This window comes from Nicotiana sylvestris, chromosome 3 (genome assembly GCF_000393655.2).
Source record: "Nicotiana sylvestris chromosome 3, ASM39365v2, whole genome shotgun sequence".
NCBI classification, from domain to species: domain Eukaryota; kingdom Viridiplantae; phylum Streptophyta; class Magnoliopsida; order Solanales; family Solanaceae; genus Nicotiana; species Nicotiana sylvestris.
In genome coordinates this window covers 187,710,361-187,729,094 of record NC_091059.1, presented here as the reverse complement: position 1 = coordinate 187,729,094, position 18,734 = coordinate 187,710,361, and the positions used below count along the sequence as shown (strand labels likewise).

The 18,734-nt window shown below is 37.9% G+C and overlaps 2 protein-coding genes across 2 annotated transcripts; one reads left to right on the top strand and one right to left on the bottom strand.

Moving 5' to 3' along the window:
• Positions 1-7,008: 7,008 nt before the first annotated feature.
• LOC104236462 (subtilisin-like protease SBT1.4) lies at positions 7,009-9,671 on the top strand. Its single transcript, XM_009790386.2, has one exon. The coding sequence runs from the start codon at positions 7,054-7,056 to the stop codon at positions 9,382-9,384; it is 2,331 nt and encodes a 776-aa protein (XP_009788688.1). The 5' UTR covers positions 7,009-7,053; the 3' UTR covers positions 9,385-9,671.
• Positions 9,672-10,065: 394 nt separating this feature from the next.
• Positions 10,066-18,486, bottom strand: LOC104236463 (RING-box protein 1a-like). Its single transcript, XM_009790387.2, has 5 exons — positions 18,121-18,486; positions 17,950-18,000; positions 17,790-17,849; positions 10,514-10,585; positions 10,066-10,430 (listed from the first exon to the last, which is right to left on the bottom strand). Exons 1-5 carry the CDS (start codon positions 18,269-18,271, stop codon positions 10,393-10,395), a joined length of 372 nt encoding a protein of 123 aa, XP_009788689.1. The 5' UTR covers positions 18,272-18,486; the 3' UTR covers positions 10,066-10,392.
• Positions 18,487-18,734: the final 248 nt, after the last annotated feature.

Here is an 18,734-nt window from a genome sequence, read left to right as displayed (position 1 = left end):
TCCTCAGGCAATATGGAACCTTGATTGAACTAGCTGTGACTCTATTCTGTTGTGTTGTTGATTGATCTATGAGCTTAATCTGGTAAATGTGGTTCTATTGCAATGTTGATCTTGTGATATGTTTCTATGCACTTCTGAAATCCAAACTACTTTTTTCTTCTAAAAAAACTATCTCCTACTTTTATACACTATTTTCAACTCCCACTCTTAGTTAACTAGGGTCTTGCTACCCCCAGTGTGAGCAATGCTTAGGGTCCATGAGACTCCTCTGAACTCTAACACATTGGGGCTGGTTTCCAATCCTTTATGAACTACTTCTGAATTTTTTTTCTCTAGTGTGAGCATTGCCCTGGGTTCTAGAAGCCCTTGGGAACTCTGACGCACTAGAGATTTGGATTCTTGGTGCTTTGCCAATGGCTACTATGTATCTCTGAACTTTGGAGTTGTTATGGTTTGAAGGCCTGGGTTATCCGAATGCATTGGGCCTGCTGTAGGCCTCCTATAGTTATTTACTTTGTAATCTACTCATTTGCTTATGGTCTATAATATTTATTTGTAATAACGATGGGAAATAGTGAATTGGGGAAAACTGGGCCTAGTTTAATGTTTGCATGAGAATGGGGTAGAAGACCTGCTTTAGGTGCCTGTTTCTTTCAAATATTTTTCACTACTATATGTTAGATATCCTGCCTATAGAATTTAATTTGTTCAACATGTTTTGATCCACTTTTAGATGTCATGCCTATAGGATCAAAATAGTTCTGAATATCCCGTCAAGATTCACTACTGCATTTAAAATCATGGCCACAAAGTTTCAAAATCAGTTCTGCATTTTATATCACACCTATATAGTTTTAAATCACTTCTGCATTAGATATCATGTCTATAGGAATTTCAGAGTCATTTATGCATTTAGATATCATGTCTATAGGAAGTTTCAGAATCATTTTTTCATTTAGATACCATGTCAATAGGAAACTTCAAAATCATTTCTACATTTAGATACCATGCCTATAAGATCATAAGATTTGTTCTTCTACACTTAGATATCATGCTTGTAGGGTCTAAAGGATAAAATTAATTTGCTAAAACAAGTAATTGTTTACAACTCACATACCCGGTTTATAAAATTCTATTCGGCTATCACTTAGACAATCTTGTAGGTTAATTGGATTCTGGATTTAAAATTGCTATTTTCCTGATGTTTGAAACCTGTCCAGATTCATGAAGTAATAAAATCAGTAGGCAAACTGATTAGGCATTTAATCCCTTGCCTTAATGAAACTGCTGCATATTTTGTGCTCATCGAGATATCCTGCTATAGAACTTTAAATTATTTAAAACTGCTTGTTTGAGGCGTGCAATTGTTTGTCTATTTGTGGAGGTAAATATGAGCCCTTAATTGCATCTTTATATGATAGTCCTACTTGACTTTTTGTTTTTCACTTAGTTTTCTCCTTTTAAACACCATAGATGAGTCTAGAACCACCTTAAATAGAAGTCCTAAATACCTCCAGAGCCACATGCAAGGGACGGGTAATGCACGCATAAGGCACGTACTGGATGCTATTAGAACGCTTAGGTAACAATAATTAAGGGGAGGGTAATCGGATAGTAAAGGATATGATGACCTATGCGTTAATGCTATGTATAGTACCTCGATTTAAAGAACTCTTTTACTCCCTATTTTAAAAGTAATGTCGGTTTGTTTATCTGCTTATAAAACTAATTCACTTAAATTGAGTTTGGTCGGGACTCACCGTTGTGGACCTCGAGGGATGTCTAACACCTTCCCTCAAGGTAATTTCGAGCCCTTACCGAATCTATGGTAATGCAAACCGGTTTATGAGTTATTTGTTTTAGGTTCCCTAACGCACCTTATATCCGTTAGGTAGCGACTCTTCAAATTCCATACTCAATTCTCAAAAGGAAAGGAGTTGTCCCAAAGTGTCGAAACCCAGACTCCGCGAGGAAAGGGGGGCGACAAGATCCAATAGGATATATGCCTTCTGAGTATCAGAAAACCCCATGAAAACAGATGGTTATGCCTTGGGTAGAAGTTTGTCTGTTTCATGAACTTGCTTAGCATAGCACAAACATCCAAGAATTCTTAAAGGACTTAAATTAGATGTTTTCCCATACAACAGTTCAAAAGGAGAAAGACCACGAAGAATAGGAGATGGCATCCTATTTATGAGATACACTGCTGCAAGTACACAATGCCCTCAATACTTGATAGGAATATGGGCCTGAAACCTTAAGGCTCGAGTGACTTCTATGATGTGCATGTGCTTTCTCTCAGAAACTACATTTTGCTGATGAGTATAGGCACAGGTTCTTTGATGAATGATACCATATTTCTGAAACAATGAGGTACAGGTAGAGTTGACAAACTTAGAGCCATTATCTGACCTGACTGCCTTTACAACCTTGTTAAACTGAGTTTGAATCAACAACAACAACACAACTCAGTAAAATCCTACCAGTGGGGTCTGTAAAGGATAGAGTGTATGCAAACCTTACCCATATATCAGAGGGGGTAGAGAGACAAACTCAGTTTAACACCACACATACATCAGATTTAAGCTTTAGTAAAAAAATCCAAGTTATCCTGGTAAAGTCATCAACAACTGTCAGAAAGTATCTATTACCATCATAAGTTGCACCGTTATATGGACCCCAAACATCAAGATGTAATAGATCAAATGCAGCAACAGTCTTAATACTACTGGAAGGAAATGGCAGTCTGGTTTGTCAAGCACAAGGACAGACACTGCACTTATTGATAGTATCAATAATACTAGCTAGTTTGGCACCAAACAATTTCCTAAGAACAATGCTAGATACATGCCCTTGTCTTTTATGCCACAAGGCAACATCAATTGTAGTGCCACCCTGCCTTGTCCTTATTCTAGCAGTAGCTAATGATACTGCAGTGAGCCTCTTTCCATCATGTCTTTGTAGAAAGTATAGACCATCTCTTTATCTACCAATCTCCCTCACCCTGCCACTGAAGAGATCCTGAAAGACACAGAAGTCAGGATAAAAGAAAGCAAAGCATTTTAGGTCTCTTGTCACTTTGGAGACTGATAATAAGTTGAACTTGAACTGAGGAACATAGAATACATCTTTAAGTGTACTTCTGTCTGAAATACTGCTATTACTAGTGTGTGTTACTGGGGTGACCTCTCCATAGGTAACAAGGTTGTCCTAGGTTTAGAGGAGTAACTATAGATGTCTTAGTAAGCAAGTTAGCATCTGACACCATATGATTAGTTGCTCCAGTATCAATAATTCACTCTTGTAGAGTAGTAGATGCTAAGAGAGCAGTGCTAGTAGCTGCCATATTTGCTTGAGCAAAGGAAGTAGAAGTTGAGTTGTTCATAATCTGCATTATCTGATCATACTGATCTTTAGTGAAAGCAAATCCACTTCCTTGAGACTGTGGAGAGGAATCTATGTAAGGTCTTTGTGCCTGCATAGAGGAGGATCCTACTAGAGCTTGAGTGCTAGGATGACCCTGTGTATGATTCACTGCAAGAGGATATTCCACTCCTTGAATTATGATTTGTTGAGGCTTTTAAAATGTAGGCATTGAAGATTGCTGAGGAACCTGGTGTGGAGCATTATTGGAATACATAGGCATAGTGTATCTAGGCTCAACCACTGCATTATAGGCCCCAGCTCCCCCTTTCTTTTTGAATTTATGATCTTATGGATAACCTATTATTTTGTAGCAGTTCTCTTTGTTGTGACTCTTCATTTTGCAGAAATCACACTGAACATTGTAGTTCTTCCTAAATTTTGGATTAAAATTAGGTTTAGCATTATATAGAGCAGTTGACTCATAAGAATTAGTGGCATTTACACCTGGTGAAGATCCTAAAATACCAACAGAAGCAGCTACAGATCTTTGGCTTTCATCACTCATAAGCATTGCATATGCTTAATTTACTTAAGGTAATGGCTTCACCATTAGTATTTGACTATGAGCTTGAGAATAAGAATCATTCAAGCCCATTAGGAATTGATACACCTTTTTCTTTCATAGATGAACAATAAACTCCTTTGTTTTGACACAATTACAGTCCGGACTGGGTATAACAAACTCAGATTCATCCCAAAAATCCTTGAGCTTTGAGTAATAGACAGAAATAGAGGAAGTACCTTGATTTAGGGTAGCAATTTTCTTGTGCCAATTGTAGCAACGAGTGTCATTCACTTTGTCAAATCTCTCTTGTAAATCCATCCACACCTTCTGTGCATTAGTGGCATAAGCAATACCACTGATTAGAGCTGGTGTAACTGAGTTCATCAGCCATGACAACACAATCGCATTAGATCATTCCTATTGATACCAATATTTTTCACGGAATCGTTCTTTTGGCCACCTGCCATCAACAATACCTAGTTTATTACGGCCAAGTAAAGCAATTCTCATAGATCGATACCATAAGGAGTAATTGTCAGTGCCAGTTAGCTTAAATAAAATCAACTAGATTCCACTTGTGTTGCCCGGAGCTAGTTATAATGGATGAGTGACTGCAACTGTAACACCTTCTTTAAATTCATCGTCGGAGGATGCATGTGATGCATTTTCAGCTGTGACTGTTGCATTTTCATGATCTAAGTCATCAATCGCCATTGTTAAGCAATTTTTAACCTCGAATCAGAGAAGTGAGACTGCAGAGAAAGGAAAAACAGAGTAGACTGAGAAGAAGAGGATTGATTTATGAGCTTCGATTCAGAGCCCAAGCTTTGATACCATGCTGAAATGGAGATTGAGCGAGAGTGAATTAAGCCCTAACTGGCTAAGGAAAAGAGAAGAGAGAAGAGAGAAGCATCAGAATGAATGTAACAGTAAAGGAGGAAATGAAAGCTCTGTTTTACATTAGCTGAATTAACTGTATATATACACAGTATTACTAACTAATCTAACTACCTTTCTAATCACTCACATATATTGTTAACTAACTAACTAACAATTCACTAATCTGTTATCGTTTGGTAAGAGGTATTAAAAAAATAATGCAAGCATTAGCTCTATGTATTACTAATACTTTGTTTGGTACATTTTTTTCAACTTGTGTATAACTAATACTTGTATTAGTTATATATCATACTTGGCATTATCCTATGCATAGGTAATGCATAGAAAATCATGTCATTAGTAATACCAAGGCTTTAATGCATGCATTAGCATGGTTAAAGACAAAATTGTCCTTAAAGTCCCTTAAAGCTAGAGAATATGGAGGGCATTTTTGTAAGCAACTATTTTTCTTAAAAATTATGCAATGCCTTATAATTTTAATACACCATACCAAACAGTAGATAAGAAATAATATTTGCATAACTAATGCTTGCATTACTAACCCATGCATTACTAATACACTTTATTTCGCACTATTCTTATACACATACCAAACGACCCCTAAGCTACTCTTCACTCAAGTTACATTATTTTGTCTCAACAATACTTGGCCAAATTTTATAACCTATACACTAGCTTGGTCATTGATTCAATGTATTAATCGGGATCTCTCCAAAATAATTTTCAGGGGAATCTTGATTTTGCATTCCAGGTGCCTTAGATTTACATATGGAATAAATTTTTTTTTGTTTTGTAAATCAAAATATATAATGCGAGAAGTTAGTAGCATAACAGTAAAACTTATTACAAATCTTTAGTTTAAAAACATGTTTTGATTTTCATTATTTGCCTTTTGAACAAGGGAGTAATAGGCATCATTGTCATTAGGGATGGGCATATATCGGGTAAAACCGATAACCCGAATCGTTAATTATTTATTGGATTATTGGTATCGGGTTATTGGGTTAACCGTTCGATAACAATTTAGAATTTTTTCACTATTGGGTTATCGGTTCGGACCTCGGTTTGCCAATTTTGTTAATGGGTTAACCGATAACCCAATAAGAATTAATAAAATTATGACTTTACCCTTAAGTATATACATATGCTAGGGATTGCACTCTTCAGTTGCTTCATCTTTATTCTTCGTAGACCTTACTAGTAGTTACTCCTAGCGTAAGTCTTTAGTCTTATACATTAGGCGTTTAATTTCTATAATAAAATTCATCTTCATATAGGGATTGCTCTATGGTTTCTTTTTCCAGGTTAGGCATTTGACAAACAACATTCATATTATATTGGACAGCTTGTGGTATTCAATGCTTGTGGAAGTGTAGGTATTGTATGAAATAAAAATTATTATTCAACTATTGTTGTTATCATATCGGAGGAGGCTTAATGTATCGGAGGAAGCAAAAATTCTATGCAGGTATTGTTGAGGGCTTCAACGCTTGAGGGCATAATGTATTTGGATAATTGTTGTTGAAGAATTAGTACTATTCCAGTTGTGATTACCGACAAAACGCAGAAATGGGTAGTATATTATATGTGAATTCTTCTCTTTTTTGTTTAACTCCAGTGAATTATCTTCTCTTTTTTTCTTTAACTCTAGATTGAGTTATCTTATCGGGTAAACCGATAACCAAACTGATAATGATCGATAACTGATTAGCCGGTACCCGATAACCGATATCTTATCGGTTCGGTTATCGATTTATCAAATTTGTAAACCGATAACTGATATGCTAAACCGATAATATTCATAACCGAACCGAACCAACCGATGTCCACTCCTAATTGCCATGATTCATGACGCTCAATATAATACTCCTTGTTGGCAGTAGTACGGGTACTGCGAGAAAAACGTGAGTTCATCTTCTCGTAGAATCCTTTTTTTTTTTTTTTAAATTTATTCTAAAGTAAATACCTAACAGATTTCCAAACGTTTTTTTTCCTGGACATTAATACATATCTTACCTACCCTTCCATCTCTCGTTAATCTAAAGAATGGGTCCAAATCCCACGTGGATATGCAGGAATGGCAAAAAGGGCCTGAAAATGAACCAATCTCTATATACAACGTGGCCCAATAAGGCCCACACCTCTATCTATCCTTTTATCAAGTACGGATTATCAATATTAACACTTGCAGAAAATAGTTTCTTCTTACAAACTCTTCTAAAATGGCACTTTCTTCTTCTTGTTTTTTCTCCCTCTTAATCTTCTTCTTTCTCAACTCTTTAGCAATTTCAGTCCAATCGGATGGTCATGAGACTTTCATAGTCCACGTGTCAAAATCCCATAAGCCCCACATCTTTACTACCCACCACAATTGGTACTCCTCCATTCTCCGATCAGTCTCTTCTTCTTCCCAACACTCTGCCAAAATCCTTTACTCTTACGATTATGCTGCCCGTGGTTTCTCTGCCCGTATCACTTCCGGGCAGGCTGACCGGCTCCGCCGCGTGCCTGGCGTGGTCTCCGTCATACCTGACCGTGCACGTCAGCTTCACACCACTCACACACCGACCTTCTTAGGCCTCGCAGACTCATTTGGGCTTTGGCCCAACTCCGATTACGCCGATGACGTCATCGTCGGGGTCCTTGACACGGGCATTTGGCCCGAAAGGCCGAGCTTTTCCGACGACGGGCTTTCTGCTGTCCCGTCCGGTTGGAAAGGCAAATGCGAAACTGGGCAGGACTTTCCTGCAACTTCATGTAATCGTAAAATCATCGGTGCTCGATTGTTTTACAAAGGCTACGAAGCTGATCGTGGAAGCCCAATTGACGAGTCTAAAGAATCTAAATCGCCAAGAGATACTGAAGGACATGGAACCCACACTGCTTCAACTGCAGCTGGATCTGTTGTAGCTAACGCTAGCTTTTTTCAATACGCAAAAGGTGAAGCAAGAGGCATGGCTGTGAAAGCTCGAATAGCAGCTTATAAGATCTGTTGGAAAACAGGGTGTTTTGATTCAGATATATTAGCCGCAATGGATCAAGCTGTTGCTGATGGAGTTCACGTGATTTCACTTTCCGTTGGTGCTGACGGTTATGCACCAGAGTATGACGTTGACTCCATTGCTATTGGAGCTTTTGGTGCTTCGGAACATGGCGTTGTTGTCTCTTGTTCTGCTGGAAACTCCGGTCCCGGTGCTTCCACGGCAGTGAACGTTGCGCCGTGGATTCTCACTGTTGCTGCTTCAACCATAGACCGGGAGTTTCCGGCGAATGTAATCTTAGGCGACGGAAGAATATTCGGCGGCGTATCCCTGTATTCCGGCGATCCGCTTAACGATACAAAATTACCTCTTGTTTATTCCGGCGACTGCGGGAGTCAACTCTGTTATCCAGGAAAGCTGGATCCTTCAAAGGTCGCCGGAAAAATTGTATTATGTGATAGAGGCGGCAATGCTAGAGTAGAGAAAGGAAGTGCAGTGAAATTAGCCGGCGGTGCAGGTATGGTCCTGGCGAATTTAGCTGACTCCGGCGAAGAACTCGTCGCCGATTCACATCTCCTACCGGCGACAATGGTCGGTCAAAAAGCCGGTGACAAAATAAGAGATTACGTCAAATCTGATTCATCCCCAAAAGCGACGATCGTTTTCAAAGGAACTGTGATCGGAAAATCACCGACTGCTCCACGTATTGCTGCGTTCTCAGGCCGAGGACCCAATTATGTAACACCAGAGATCCTTAAACCGGATGTTACTGCACCAGGAGTCAACATTTTAGCCGGTTGGACCGGGTCCATTGGACCAACAGATTTGGAAATTGATACCAGACGAGTGGAATTCAACATTATATCTGGTACATCCATGTCTTGTCCTCATGTAAGTGGATTAGCTGCTCTACTTAGAAAAGCTTACCCTAAATGGACCACAGCAGCCATCAAATCTGCCCTCATGACGACAGCTTACAACGTTGATAACTCCGGCAAAACCTTTACAGATCTCGCGACAGGCCAAGAATCGAGTCCGTTTGTTCACGGGTCGGGTCATGTGGATCCGAACAGAGCACTGGATCCAGGTCTGGTTTATGATATTGAAATGAAGGATTACGTGAATTTTCTCTGCGCCATTGGTTATGACCCCAAAAGGATTTCACCGTTCGTGAAAGAAACTTCTTCAGTGAATTGCAGCGAAAAAAGTTTCGTTAGTCCAGGGGATTTGAATTATCCATCGTTCTCAGTTGTTTTTAGCAGTGAGAGTGTGGTGAAATACAAGCGTGTGGTTAAAAATGTTGGCAGGAATACGAATGCGGTGTATGAGGTGAAAATAAGTGTGCCGGCTTCGGTGGAGGTGAAGGTGACTCCAACTAAGCTTAGTTTTAGCGAGGAAAATAAGAGTTTGTCGTATGAGATTAGTTTTAGCAGTAATGGAAGTGTTGGGTTGGAGACAGTAAAAGGTCTTGAATCTGCATTTGGGTCAATTGAATGGAGTGATGGAATTCATAGCGTGAGGAGTCCAATTGCAGTGTATTGGCTACTCCACTCTGCTACAGCATCTCAGTGAGCAATGGACTATGAAGTAGAAGATAATTGTGCTAACTGCAAACTGTGATGGGCCAGAAACAGAAACAAGGCCAAGTTCAGAAAGGAAAAAGAAATAGGGAAGGACCATCATAATGTTAAGAAATTGTCATCATTCTTTTCTTGTTTATGAGTATTTATCAGCCTCAAGTACCTTTGAAAATTTATGTTCATCTGCTGTAACATTGTCATTTGATGGGCTTAGTACAAAATGAACTAGTATCATCGGAAGACAGACAACTATAAATCATTTCATCTAATCTTTGATTAGTTTGGAGTTTCTATCTTTACTATTATCCCTCTCAAGCCAACCCGATGAGCGAAACGAAAGCAAATCTCACTACTGTCAACTTGCTTCTAAAATTTCTCGGACTTCGCAGAAAAGTCGGAGTCCTGGGATTTAACTCTATTGAAAGGTAGCTATATGCATCATCCCAGATCAAAGGTAAGACTTTCCTCTGGCTAAGCAAATTACTCCCATATAGTGCCTGGCTGCCTGCCACTGTTAATAGTATCTCACAAAACCAGGGCGCCATTCTAAATTGGCTACCAACATTGGCCTTTATGTAAAAAGTCGATGTAACTTTTGGAATACTCTGGATCTTATAGGCTCAAGCACATAAATGTAGGTATCAAACGAATGGCAAAAGATTCTGGGAACAACTTTAGAGGATCAAGAAAAAGAAAGCACAATATTAGAGTAATTGAAGGTAAAATAACATTGGCGCCAGATTTTGCTAGTGGCTCTAGTTGAAGGTTTTCCCAAACATAATCAACAAGGACAAGTTTGACTTCAGTAAGCAGAATCGCACAGCACATGAGATTCAGTACGAGCTCTCTAGTAAAGCCTATCAGATGGCCAAAGCAGACTCAGATACGTAAAGCAACACAGAACAAAAGGCATTGGAACAAGTATTACTAGAACAAACTACATTTAACGACATTATGATGAAGCAGCATAATCGCCTCTCGTGCCACTTGTTGAATCCCTCTAGTGACCATACTTCTGAAATTCCCACTCACTATTATCTGAAATGAGGAAAAGAGTTAACAATTATGATATACAGTTAATAAGACAACTAAACAGCGCCAAAGACAAAGTTGATAACTACCTAATGGACACACTTGACGGGTTTTGAGCCAGCGACTGATGCAGTGGAAGTGGAAGGCATGGTTACATACACCTGTGATAATATAAATCAAGATGTCAAAGCCAAAAAAAGGATACTTCTAAACGTACAAATATAACTACGAAAGACAGGATAAATGATAAAGACAGGATAAATGATAAAGACAGGATAAATGATAAAGACCCCCCTCCCTGTCCGTAGAACATGGGGAAACTTCAAATATCAAAAAAAAACTTAAAGCTCAATAACCATATTCAAAGGGTAAGCATTTCTACACCAAATTTATCAGAATCGCTAAGATAAAATGTTTATTTTCCTTCACAAACAAAGCTGATAAACTGAAACAAAAAAAACAAAAATCAAACTTACAAGCACTAAACTAAACTAGAAAAACATAGACCTTAATTGTAGTTGGGAAGGAATCCGAAGCTGTATTGGCACCTCTTATCACCAGATATGAAATAAATTCGAACTAAACTTGGTAATGGAGCATCTTTTCACTACTTTTTGCTTGGTAGCAATTTGCTCTTAGACTTAACCTGACCTTTTTATATAGGAGTTGAAGGAATGAGAACTCTTGTCATGATCTGGAGGCTATCATGCCCTTAATCCTTTTCTGCCAATGAAAAGAAGATTTCGGAAGATGAAATCGCTGAAAAAGGAGCAAAATTTGGGTGGCAAAAATCTCGGGGAAAAAAGAAGGAAACATAGGAGAATAAAAGGAAGGAAATCTTTCATGGATGGAAAGCAAAGCTAAATAGGTGCTGGGTTTGAAGGAAAGCAGGAGAAGAGATGACGATTTTTAGGGGAAAAATTTGGAATAACCATTGGGTCTGAAAGACAAGGGGTAACAGGTGTATGGAAAGTAGATAGAGGAGAAATATTAGGGAGGCAATAGGTGATGATCCTGCAGAATCCCCTATTTATTCATTTCAATTTCATTATTTTTTTGTTCCAATTCTTTTGACTTTTAAAGAATTGAACCAATTTTTTGATTAATTCTTTTCTTCTCCTAAGGTCCTGTTAAAGAAAAACATAACTAGAGGCCTAAAATCAAATCTACAACATAATATTGTACATATAATTATGTCATAAAGTCCTAACGTTTAAGAAATTGTATCTTTATTTTCTCTTTCATTCAAAGAAGACTTATACAAGTAGAAAAATATTAAAATTTATCTGAAACATTTATACAAGTAGTAAAGCATTAAAATCTCTGATCTATTTAAATTTGAAACTGAAAAATCACAACATAGAAGAAATTTTTTTTTTTGAAATGATCGAGAAAAAAGAATGAACGGGCAAGTAAGTTATTTTTTTACCACCCAATCCTTGTCACTTCTCCAGCAATTTCATTAGAGATTTTCTCCAAAATCTTCCTCTCATCAGCTAAAGAGGATGATAACCTTCAGATCATGACTTTGATCCAAAGGGTTCTTATCCCCCTTCAACTCCTCTATAGAAGGCCAAGTCCGGAAGAGCAAAGCCAAACAAGAGTGAGAAAATCAATGCGAAAAAAAAGGCTACATTATTATGTTCTGTTCAAATTTATTTTCATATTTGGTGATTCAAGGTCTATTCTTCCCTACTCTAGTTTAATTGTAATTTTGACTTCTATATTTATCTTTCAGGTTGTAGTTTGTTTGAATCTGAAGTTTGACAACATTGTTTATTAATGAAACGAAACATTTCATCTACATGTGCAAAATGGTTTCACACCGTGTCTGAGCTCGAGCCCCTCGATTTAATTCTTCATGGCAGTAGGTAATAAAATTACTTTTGAATGAGTTTGAAATGTCCAGTATGCCAAAAATGCATATAACCTTAAGATGTTATTCTTTTGACCTCTAACATTTGATTTGGTTGTTTATGTGGTTTATATAAGATATTATAAGTGTTCATAATTCTTAGATTTGTAACCAATTTTCTTTTGATTTTCAGCTTTTTCTCAATTTTCTCTTTTCTTATTGTTTTGTTTGAAATAAGAGATGAGGCTCAAGGTTTGGGTTGAATATGGAGCAAACTGTGGCTTTGCAAGGGATGCTCTTTGGTTTCTAGTTCTCCTCTAGATATATGAGTTTGGTGTTGGGGAACAGCGTGTGTGCTTGAGAGAGGGATAAAGATAGAAAGGAAAAAAAATACACCACAAAAGAAATCTCAAGTCTCAAACCTCGTCTGCATAAGAAGCCATTATAGAATGAGAAAGAAGACATGGAGAAAGGAGCACCAAAGGGAAAAGATAGTATGTGTCCAGAATTAGCAGCAAAAGAAGGTTAATAATACATTGCAAAAGTTTCATCAGATGAAGGACAAAGGAGGGCGAAGACAGCAAAAGGGGATATAATGTGGTATTTGGCAATAAGAAAAAGTGCAATGCAGTAAATATGCTTGGATCAGCAGAGGCAACCCTCCTAAATATCCAGCTTTCTCCACACAAAATGCCCTCCTTGTCTCAACTCTGAGAAACATTTCCCTCCATTTCCTCACTCTGTTCCCAAAAGAAGAAGCGCACACCAATAATCCTAAGAAATTAACACCTATCCACTTTTCTGAATACCTTTTATAACACCCTTAGGGCTCGTTTGGTAGGAGGGATAACGGATAATTAATCTCGGGATTAAATTTAAGAAGAGTTTATTCCATGTTCGGTTGGGATAAAATTGCGGTATAATTAATCACAAGATTAGTTATCCCGGGATTGTAGTATTTTTTATCCCCATGGAAGGATGGAATAACTAATCCCGGGATAACTAATCCTGGGATAACTTTTTTCCAACCAAACGACCCCTTAGCAATATGTTTTATGTGTCTAGAATTTCAATTTAGAACTGTTGGTGCTCTCAATCGGTTGACTTTTGTTTAAACCTTTGAAGTAACTAGAGCAAATAAAATCGTAATGAAAGAATTGGTTGCTTGTGTTTTCCATTAAAGATTCCCCTTGAGATAGGGGTTCAGGGATGGAGAGAAAAGCGGTGTGCCTGCTTGAGAAAGGGAAGGACACAGGCAGTGTTGTAAATAGTGCTTGCCTCAACGCTAATAGTGTGAGGCGTAGCGAGGCAAGGCAGTGTCGCTACAGGGCAACTATTGCGTTGCGTTTCAGAATAGCGGTCGCCTCTGCCTGTGTAGCGAGAGGCGACAGAGTGGCGAGAAGCGAGTGTAGCGACGCTTTATTTAAAAAAAAAAAAAAGGCAAATAAATAACAGGTCGCGATTAGGGCTTGAGTTCAGAGCTTCTTCAACTTCGAACAAAAAACAACAAGAAAAGGTCGGAACTTGCGATTAGGGCTCGAACAAAACAACTTCTTCAACTTCTTCGTCTCAAAGCTTGAGGTTTCTTCCAAGTGCCATCTTCTTCTTCATCAAGCTTCTGCCATTGAAAGACCAGGTATGAGCTCTGAGTTTCGTTACTTTCTTCTTCTCTCCTCCCTCCTCCCTCCTCCCTCCTCCCTCCTCCCTTTTTCTTTTTTCCTCTGTTTTTTGACGAAAAGAGCAGAAACAGAGGTCTATTTTTGTGCTCTAATTTTCGAGCAAATTACAGAGGTTCTTCACTTCCTCTTTCTTCTTCTCTTAATTTTTTAATTTTGTTTGGGCTCTGTTTTGGCAAAATATTAGGCTGTTTTGAGACCCTTTTTTTGGGCTCTGTTTTCCTTTTTTTCAATTATTAACTTATAGTCTTATATAGTAGAATTAATTGCATATTGACTTGATAATTTTTGTCTATAAAACGGCGTTGAAATGGTGACATCCGATAATACTAAACAAGATATAGCTTGGAATTATGATATACAAGGCTCGTCAAGATTCGCAATTAAATGTGTGTTTTGTCAAAAAACATATAATGGTGGGATAACTCGTCACAAGCAACATTTGATAGGTGGATTTAAAAATGTAATACAATGTCCCCTTTGTCCGCCCGAGGTTAGGGAGGAAGTAAAAGCGTTTGTTGAAAAGAAAAATATGGCAAAAACTCAAATGAATTATGAAGCATCGGTGAATCTAATTGATAAAGATGATGAGATGGATGAAGAAGGTGAAATGGGACCTCCCCCCCCCCAAAACTCATAAGATAAATCCAAATACTTCTAGTGGGTCATCCACGGCATATACGGTGACAAAAGGTTCTCTCAATCTTTATTTCTCGGCAAAACAACAAGAAAGGGGAAAAGGTGGAGAAGGTTCAGGTTTAGAAGCCAAGAAGATTTTGAGGGATCGCATCGTCAGTGCCTTTGCATCATGGATGTACGATGCAGGGCTTCCTTTCAACTGTGTCGACTACAAAACTTTTGATAAATTCATTGAGGTCGTAGGACAATATGGCCCAGGAATGAAGCCTCCTAGCTATCATGAAGTTAGAGTAACTCATCTTAAAAAGGAGGTGAAGAAGATAGACCAAATTATTGAGGAGAATAAAGTGAAATGGAACAAGTTTGGATGTTCCATTATGATGGATAAATGGAAAGCACGGAATGGAAAAATGATCATAATTGTGTTGGTGAACTCTCCAAGAGGGAGTGTTTTTCTTGAATCTCACGATGCTAGCAACTCTTCTACGGATGGAAGAAAAATGTACAACTTGTTTAGAAATACTATTGATAAAATTGGAAAGGAAAATGTTGTATAAATTGTTACAGATAATGCTAGTGAGAATGTTAGTGCGGGGAAGATGATGGAAGCTATCTATACAAACATTTATTGGACTCCATGTGCTGCCCATTGTATCAACTTGATGTTTGGTGACATATTCAAGGAAAACCCATATGCTTCAGGTAACTTTAATATAGTTATCTTTAAAGCCTTTAACTTTATTTATACTTATGTCCTATCCTATTAAGTATTAACCATAAAATTGTTATTGTTACTTTTACAGTTTTCACTAAGGTCGTCAAGGTATATGCTTACATCAGTCAGAGGCCGCTGTTGTTGAATTTGATGAGGAAATTCACAAATGAAAGAAATTTGGTGAGACCGGCCAAGACTAGATTTGCAACGGCTTTTTAACTTTGGATAGTTTTTACTTGCAAAAGAAAAAGTTGAGAAAGATAGTTCTTTCAACTGAATGGAAAGATAATAAATATGCAAAGGAAGCTGTGGGGAAAGAAACTGCCAAAGTTCTTATTTCTCCATCATTCTGGAATGATGTCGTTCGGGCTCTTAAAGTTGGTGGTCCTTTGATTAGGGTGCTTCGTATGGTGGATGGGGAGAAAAAAACACCAATGGGCTATCTTTATGAAGCTATGGATAGAGCCAAAGAGGGTATTGCAGCGTCATTTGATGGAGATGTTAGGAAATATGAGAGTTTTTGAGATAATTGATACCAGGTGGAACAATCAACTCCATCGACCTTTGCATGCAGCATGCCATCTTGTGAACCCGGGATAATTTTACAAGAACACTAGAGATGAAACTTTGGATTCAGAGGTATGGATTGGATACCATGCATGTCTTGAGAAGCTGATCCCTAATTCAGCGACGATAGATCTAATAGGGGAGGAGTTTGGTAGGTACTCACAAGCAGAGGGCCTATTTGGTTTACCGGCTGCCATTAGAGCCAGAGACATAAGGTCGCCAGGTAACTAACTTTAATATAGATATCCTTATAACTTTAATTTAATTTATTTGATTTACACTTATTAACTTTTAAAATATTTTTCTATAATTGAATGGTGGAAGCAATTTGGACATCAAACTCCAAACTTGCAAAAGTTTGCCATCAAAGTAAGCCTAACTTGTAGTGCATCTAGATGCGAGAGAAATTGGAGCGTATTTGAGCATGTAAGAAGTAGATTTATTATATTAATATATTCTATATTGTATTATTATTAGTATTTAATAATTAATCTAAATAACTTATGCGCAGATTCACTCCAAGAAAAGGAATAGGCTTGAGCTATCGCGTCTCAATGATCTAGTGTATATTAAATACAATAGAACATTGAGGCGACGTTATGAAGCTCGCGATACCATTGATCCAATTATGTTGGACAACATTGACGAGGCAAATGAATGGTTAACTGGAGCCCCCCAAAATCATGAAGATGAACAAGTGTATGAAGGAGAAGATCTTGATTGGGGTACTGTTTCTATGGCTGTTGGTGTTGAGGAGAATATCTATGGACTTAGAGCGAGTTTTCAACTTACAAGGGAAAGGGGGTAGCAAGTTCAAGTCGGTCCCTAATTGATGAAGAGTCCGAGGATGAAGAAGATGATAGCCAATATAATGCTAACATTCATGAAGTTGTAGAATTTGAAAATCTTGAAGAAGAATAGATGTTGCTTGTTTTAGAGTTTAGACTATTAGTCTTTAATTTATGAATCTACTATGAGTCTATGGCTATCTATTGAGTCTTTAACTTTTGAATGATATATTTATTAATATATTATTGTTATTGAGTTTTTAGTTATATGTATATAATACTTTATGTTTTTGTATAAATTGTTGCTTCACATAAAAAAGGCGAGCGCTTAGCTGCGCGCCTCTCGCCTCAGTGAAGCGGGCCCTCGTCGCTATTTGTCGCCGCACGCTATCCAAAACACCGGACACAGGAAAAAGGTAGAAAATACACCACATAAAACTCTCAAGTCGCTAGCCTCATTAGAGTAAGCAGCCATAATAGAAATGAGAAAGAAGTACGAAAGGGAAAAGACAGCACGGGTACGGACTTAGCAGCATAAGAAGGCGATACATTACAAAAGCTTCATCAGATGGAAGGATAAAGAAGGGAGAGGACGGCAATGGAGCGATATAAGTGCGGTCTTTGGCAATAAGAGGGGGAGATCTGGAGAAGGCAGATGAGTTAAAAAAAGAAAGATGACATGGATTTGCAAGCACATATGCTTATGATTGTTCACACCAAAAACAGATTTGCTAAGTTCGAGGACGATAATAGACAATGTATCACCTTGTTATTAAGTGAAAGAGCCAAAGCTTTGTGGACAATGGATGTTTGGCTCCTTTACATGTAAATGAAGGTAGATTCTCTAGGCAACAAGATTCAAGTTTGATTATAACTTATTCACCATATAAAGTACAATATGGTAATGTATATCTAAAAGTGCATACAACTAGTATGTCCAGGCATAATCTCGTAAGACATAATAAGCAGAAAGCTCTATCAAAATGACATATACTCATAAACAAATAATGGTAGTCAAGATTTCCCGAAGTATATAATTTTCTATGTCACAGTTCCAAGTAGAACGAATTAATTCACCAATCACCAGTCTCAACTATATGAAATTTAAATAAACAAACATCGTACCCCAAGCAACAGTGCACTCCTCACTCGTAGCACTAGCTTGATTAGCTTGGCATTCGATGCCTGTTAACAAACAATTTTCACATAAATTGGCAATAATAAATAGAAATACATCGAATTTCTCTTTTCTATTCTAAAGCAAAGGAGATTTGAAAGGGCTCACATAGATCCATAATATGATTCCTGCAAATAGCACAGTTGTCCACAACGATATCTGCAATCAACAATTCACCAAACCACGTCAGCTTCGATCAGCACAAGTAAGCAATTACGAAAAGTACAAAATCACGAAAATTACAATAAAAAAACGAAAGAGATATGAATCAGAACGAACCCCAAGCCCAAAGAGCGACAGCATTCCATTTTTTTATCTCAAAACGTTTCGGCTTCTTAGTGGAAGAAGAAGCAGCAGATGCTGATGAAGTTGCTGCTGCTGCAGCGATGGATTCTTCACCGGCGGGAACCATCTCGACGTCTGTATCCATTGCCGCTGCTGAATCAAGAAATCGTAGTCCAAATTCTAGGGTTCTCGATCTCACAATTGTCTTCGTCAAGTGGAATTAGAATCAATCAGACTATTCTTTCTTGAGCCGCTTCTTATACTATTTTTCTGCGGTGAAGTTGGCACAGGATTGCCAATTGAACCGGTCCAAGTTTCCCATTATAAAACTCCTGCTTATACTCTCGCTTCTAAATTTGCGTTAAGCATTTGGGTTGAACTAACACATATACTCAACCAACAATTGGGCCATCAAAAAGCCCACGAGTAGATTTAGAGGGGATTTTTGCATATATATACCTGATTTTGGGATCACAACTATATCCACTTTGTAAATTTTTTTACAAGCCTTCAGACTTATCGGATCTGAAGTTAAAAAGAAATTAGTCTTAAGTGAAAAAATTGCACTTCAGATACACTTAAGGCCAAATAGATCTGAAGTGCAAGCA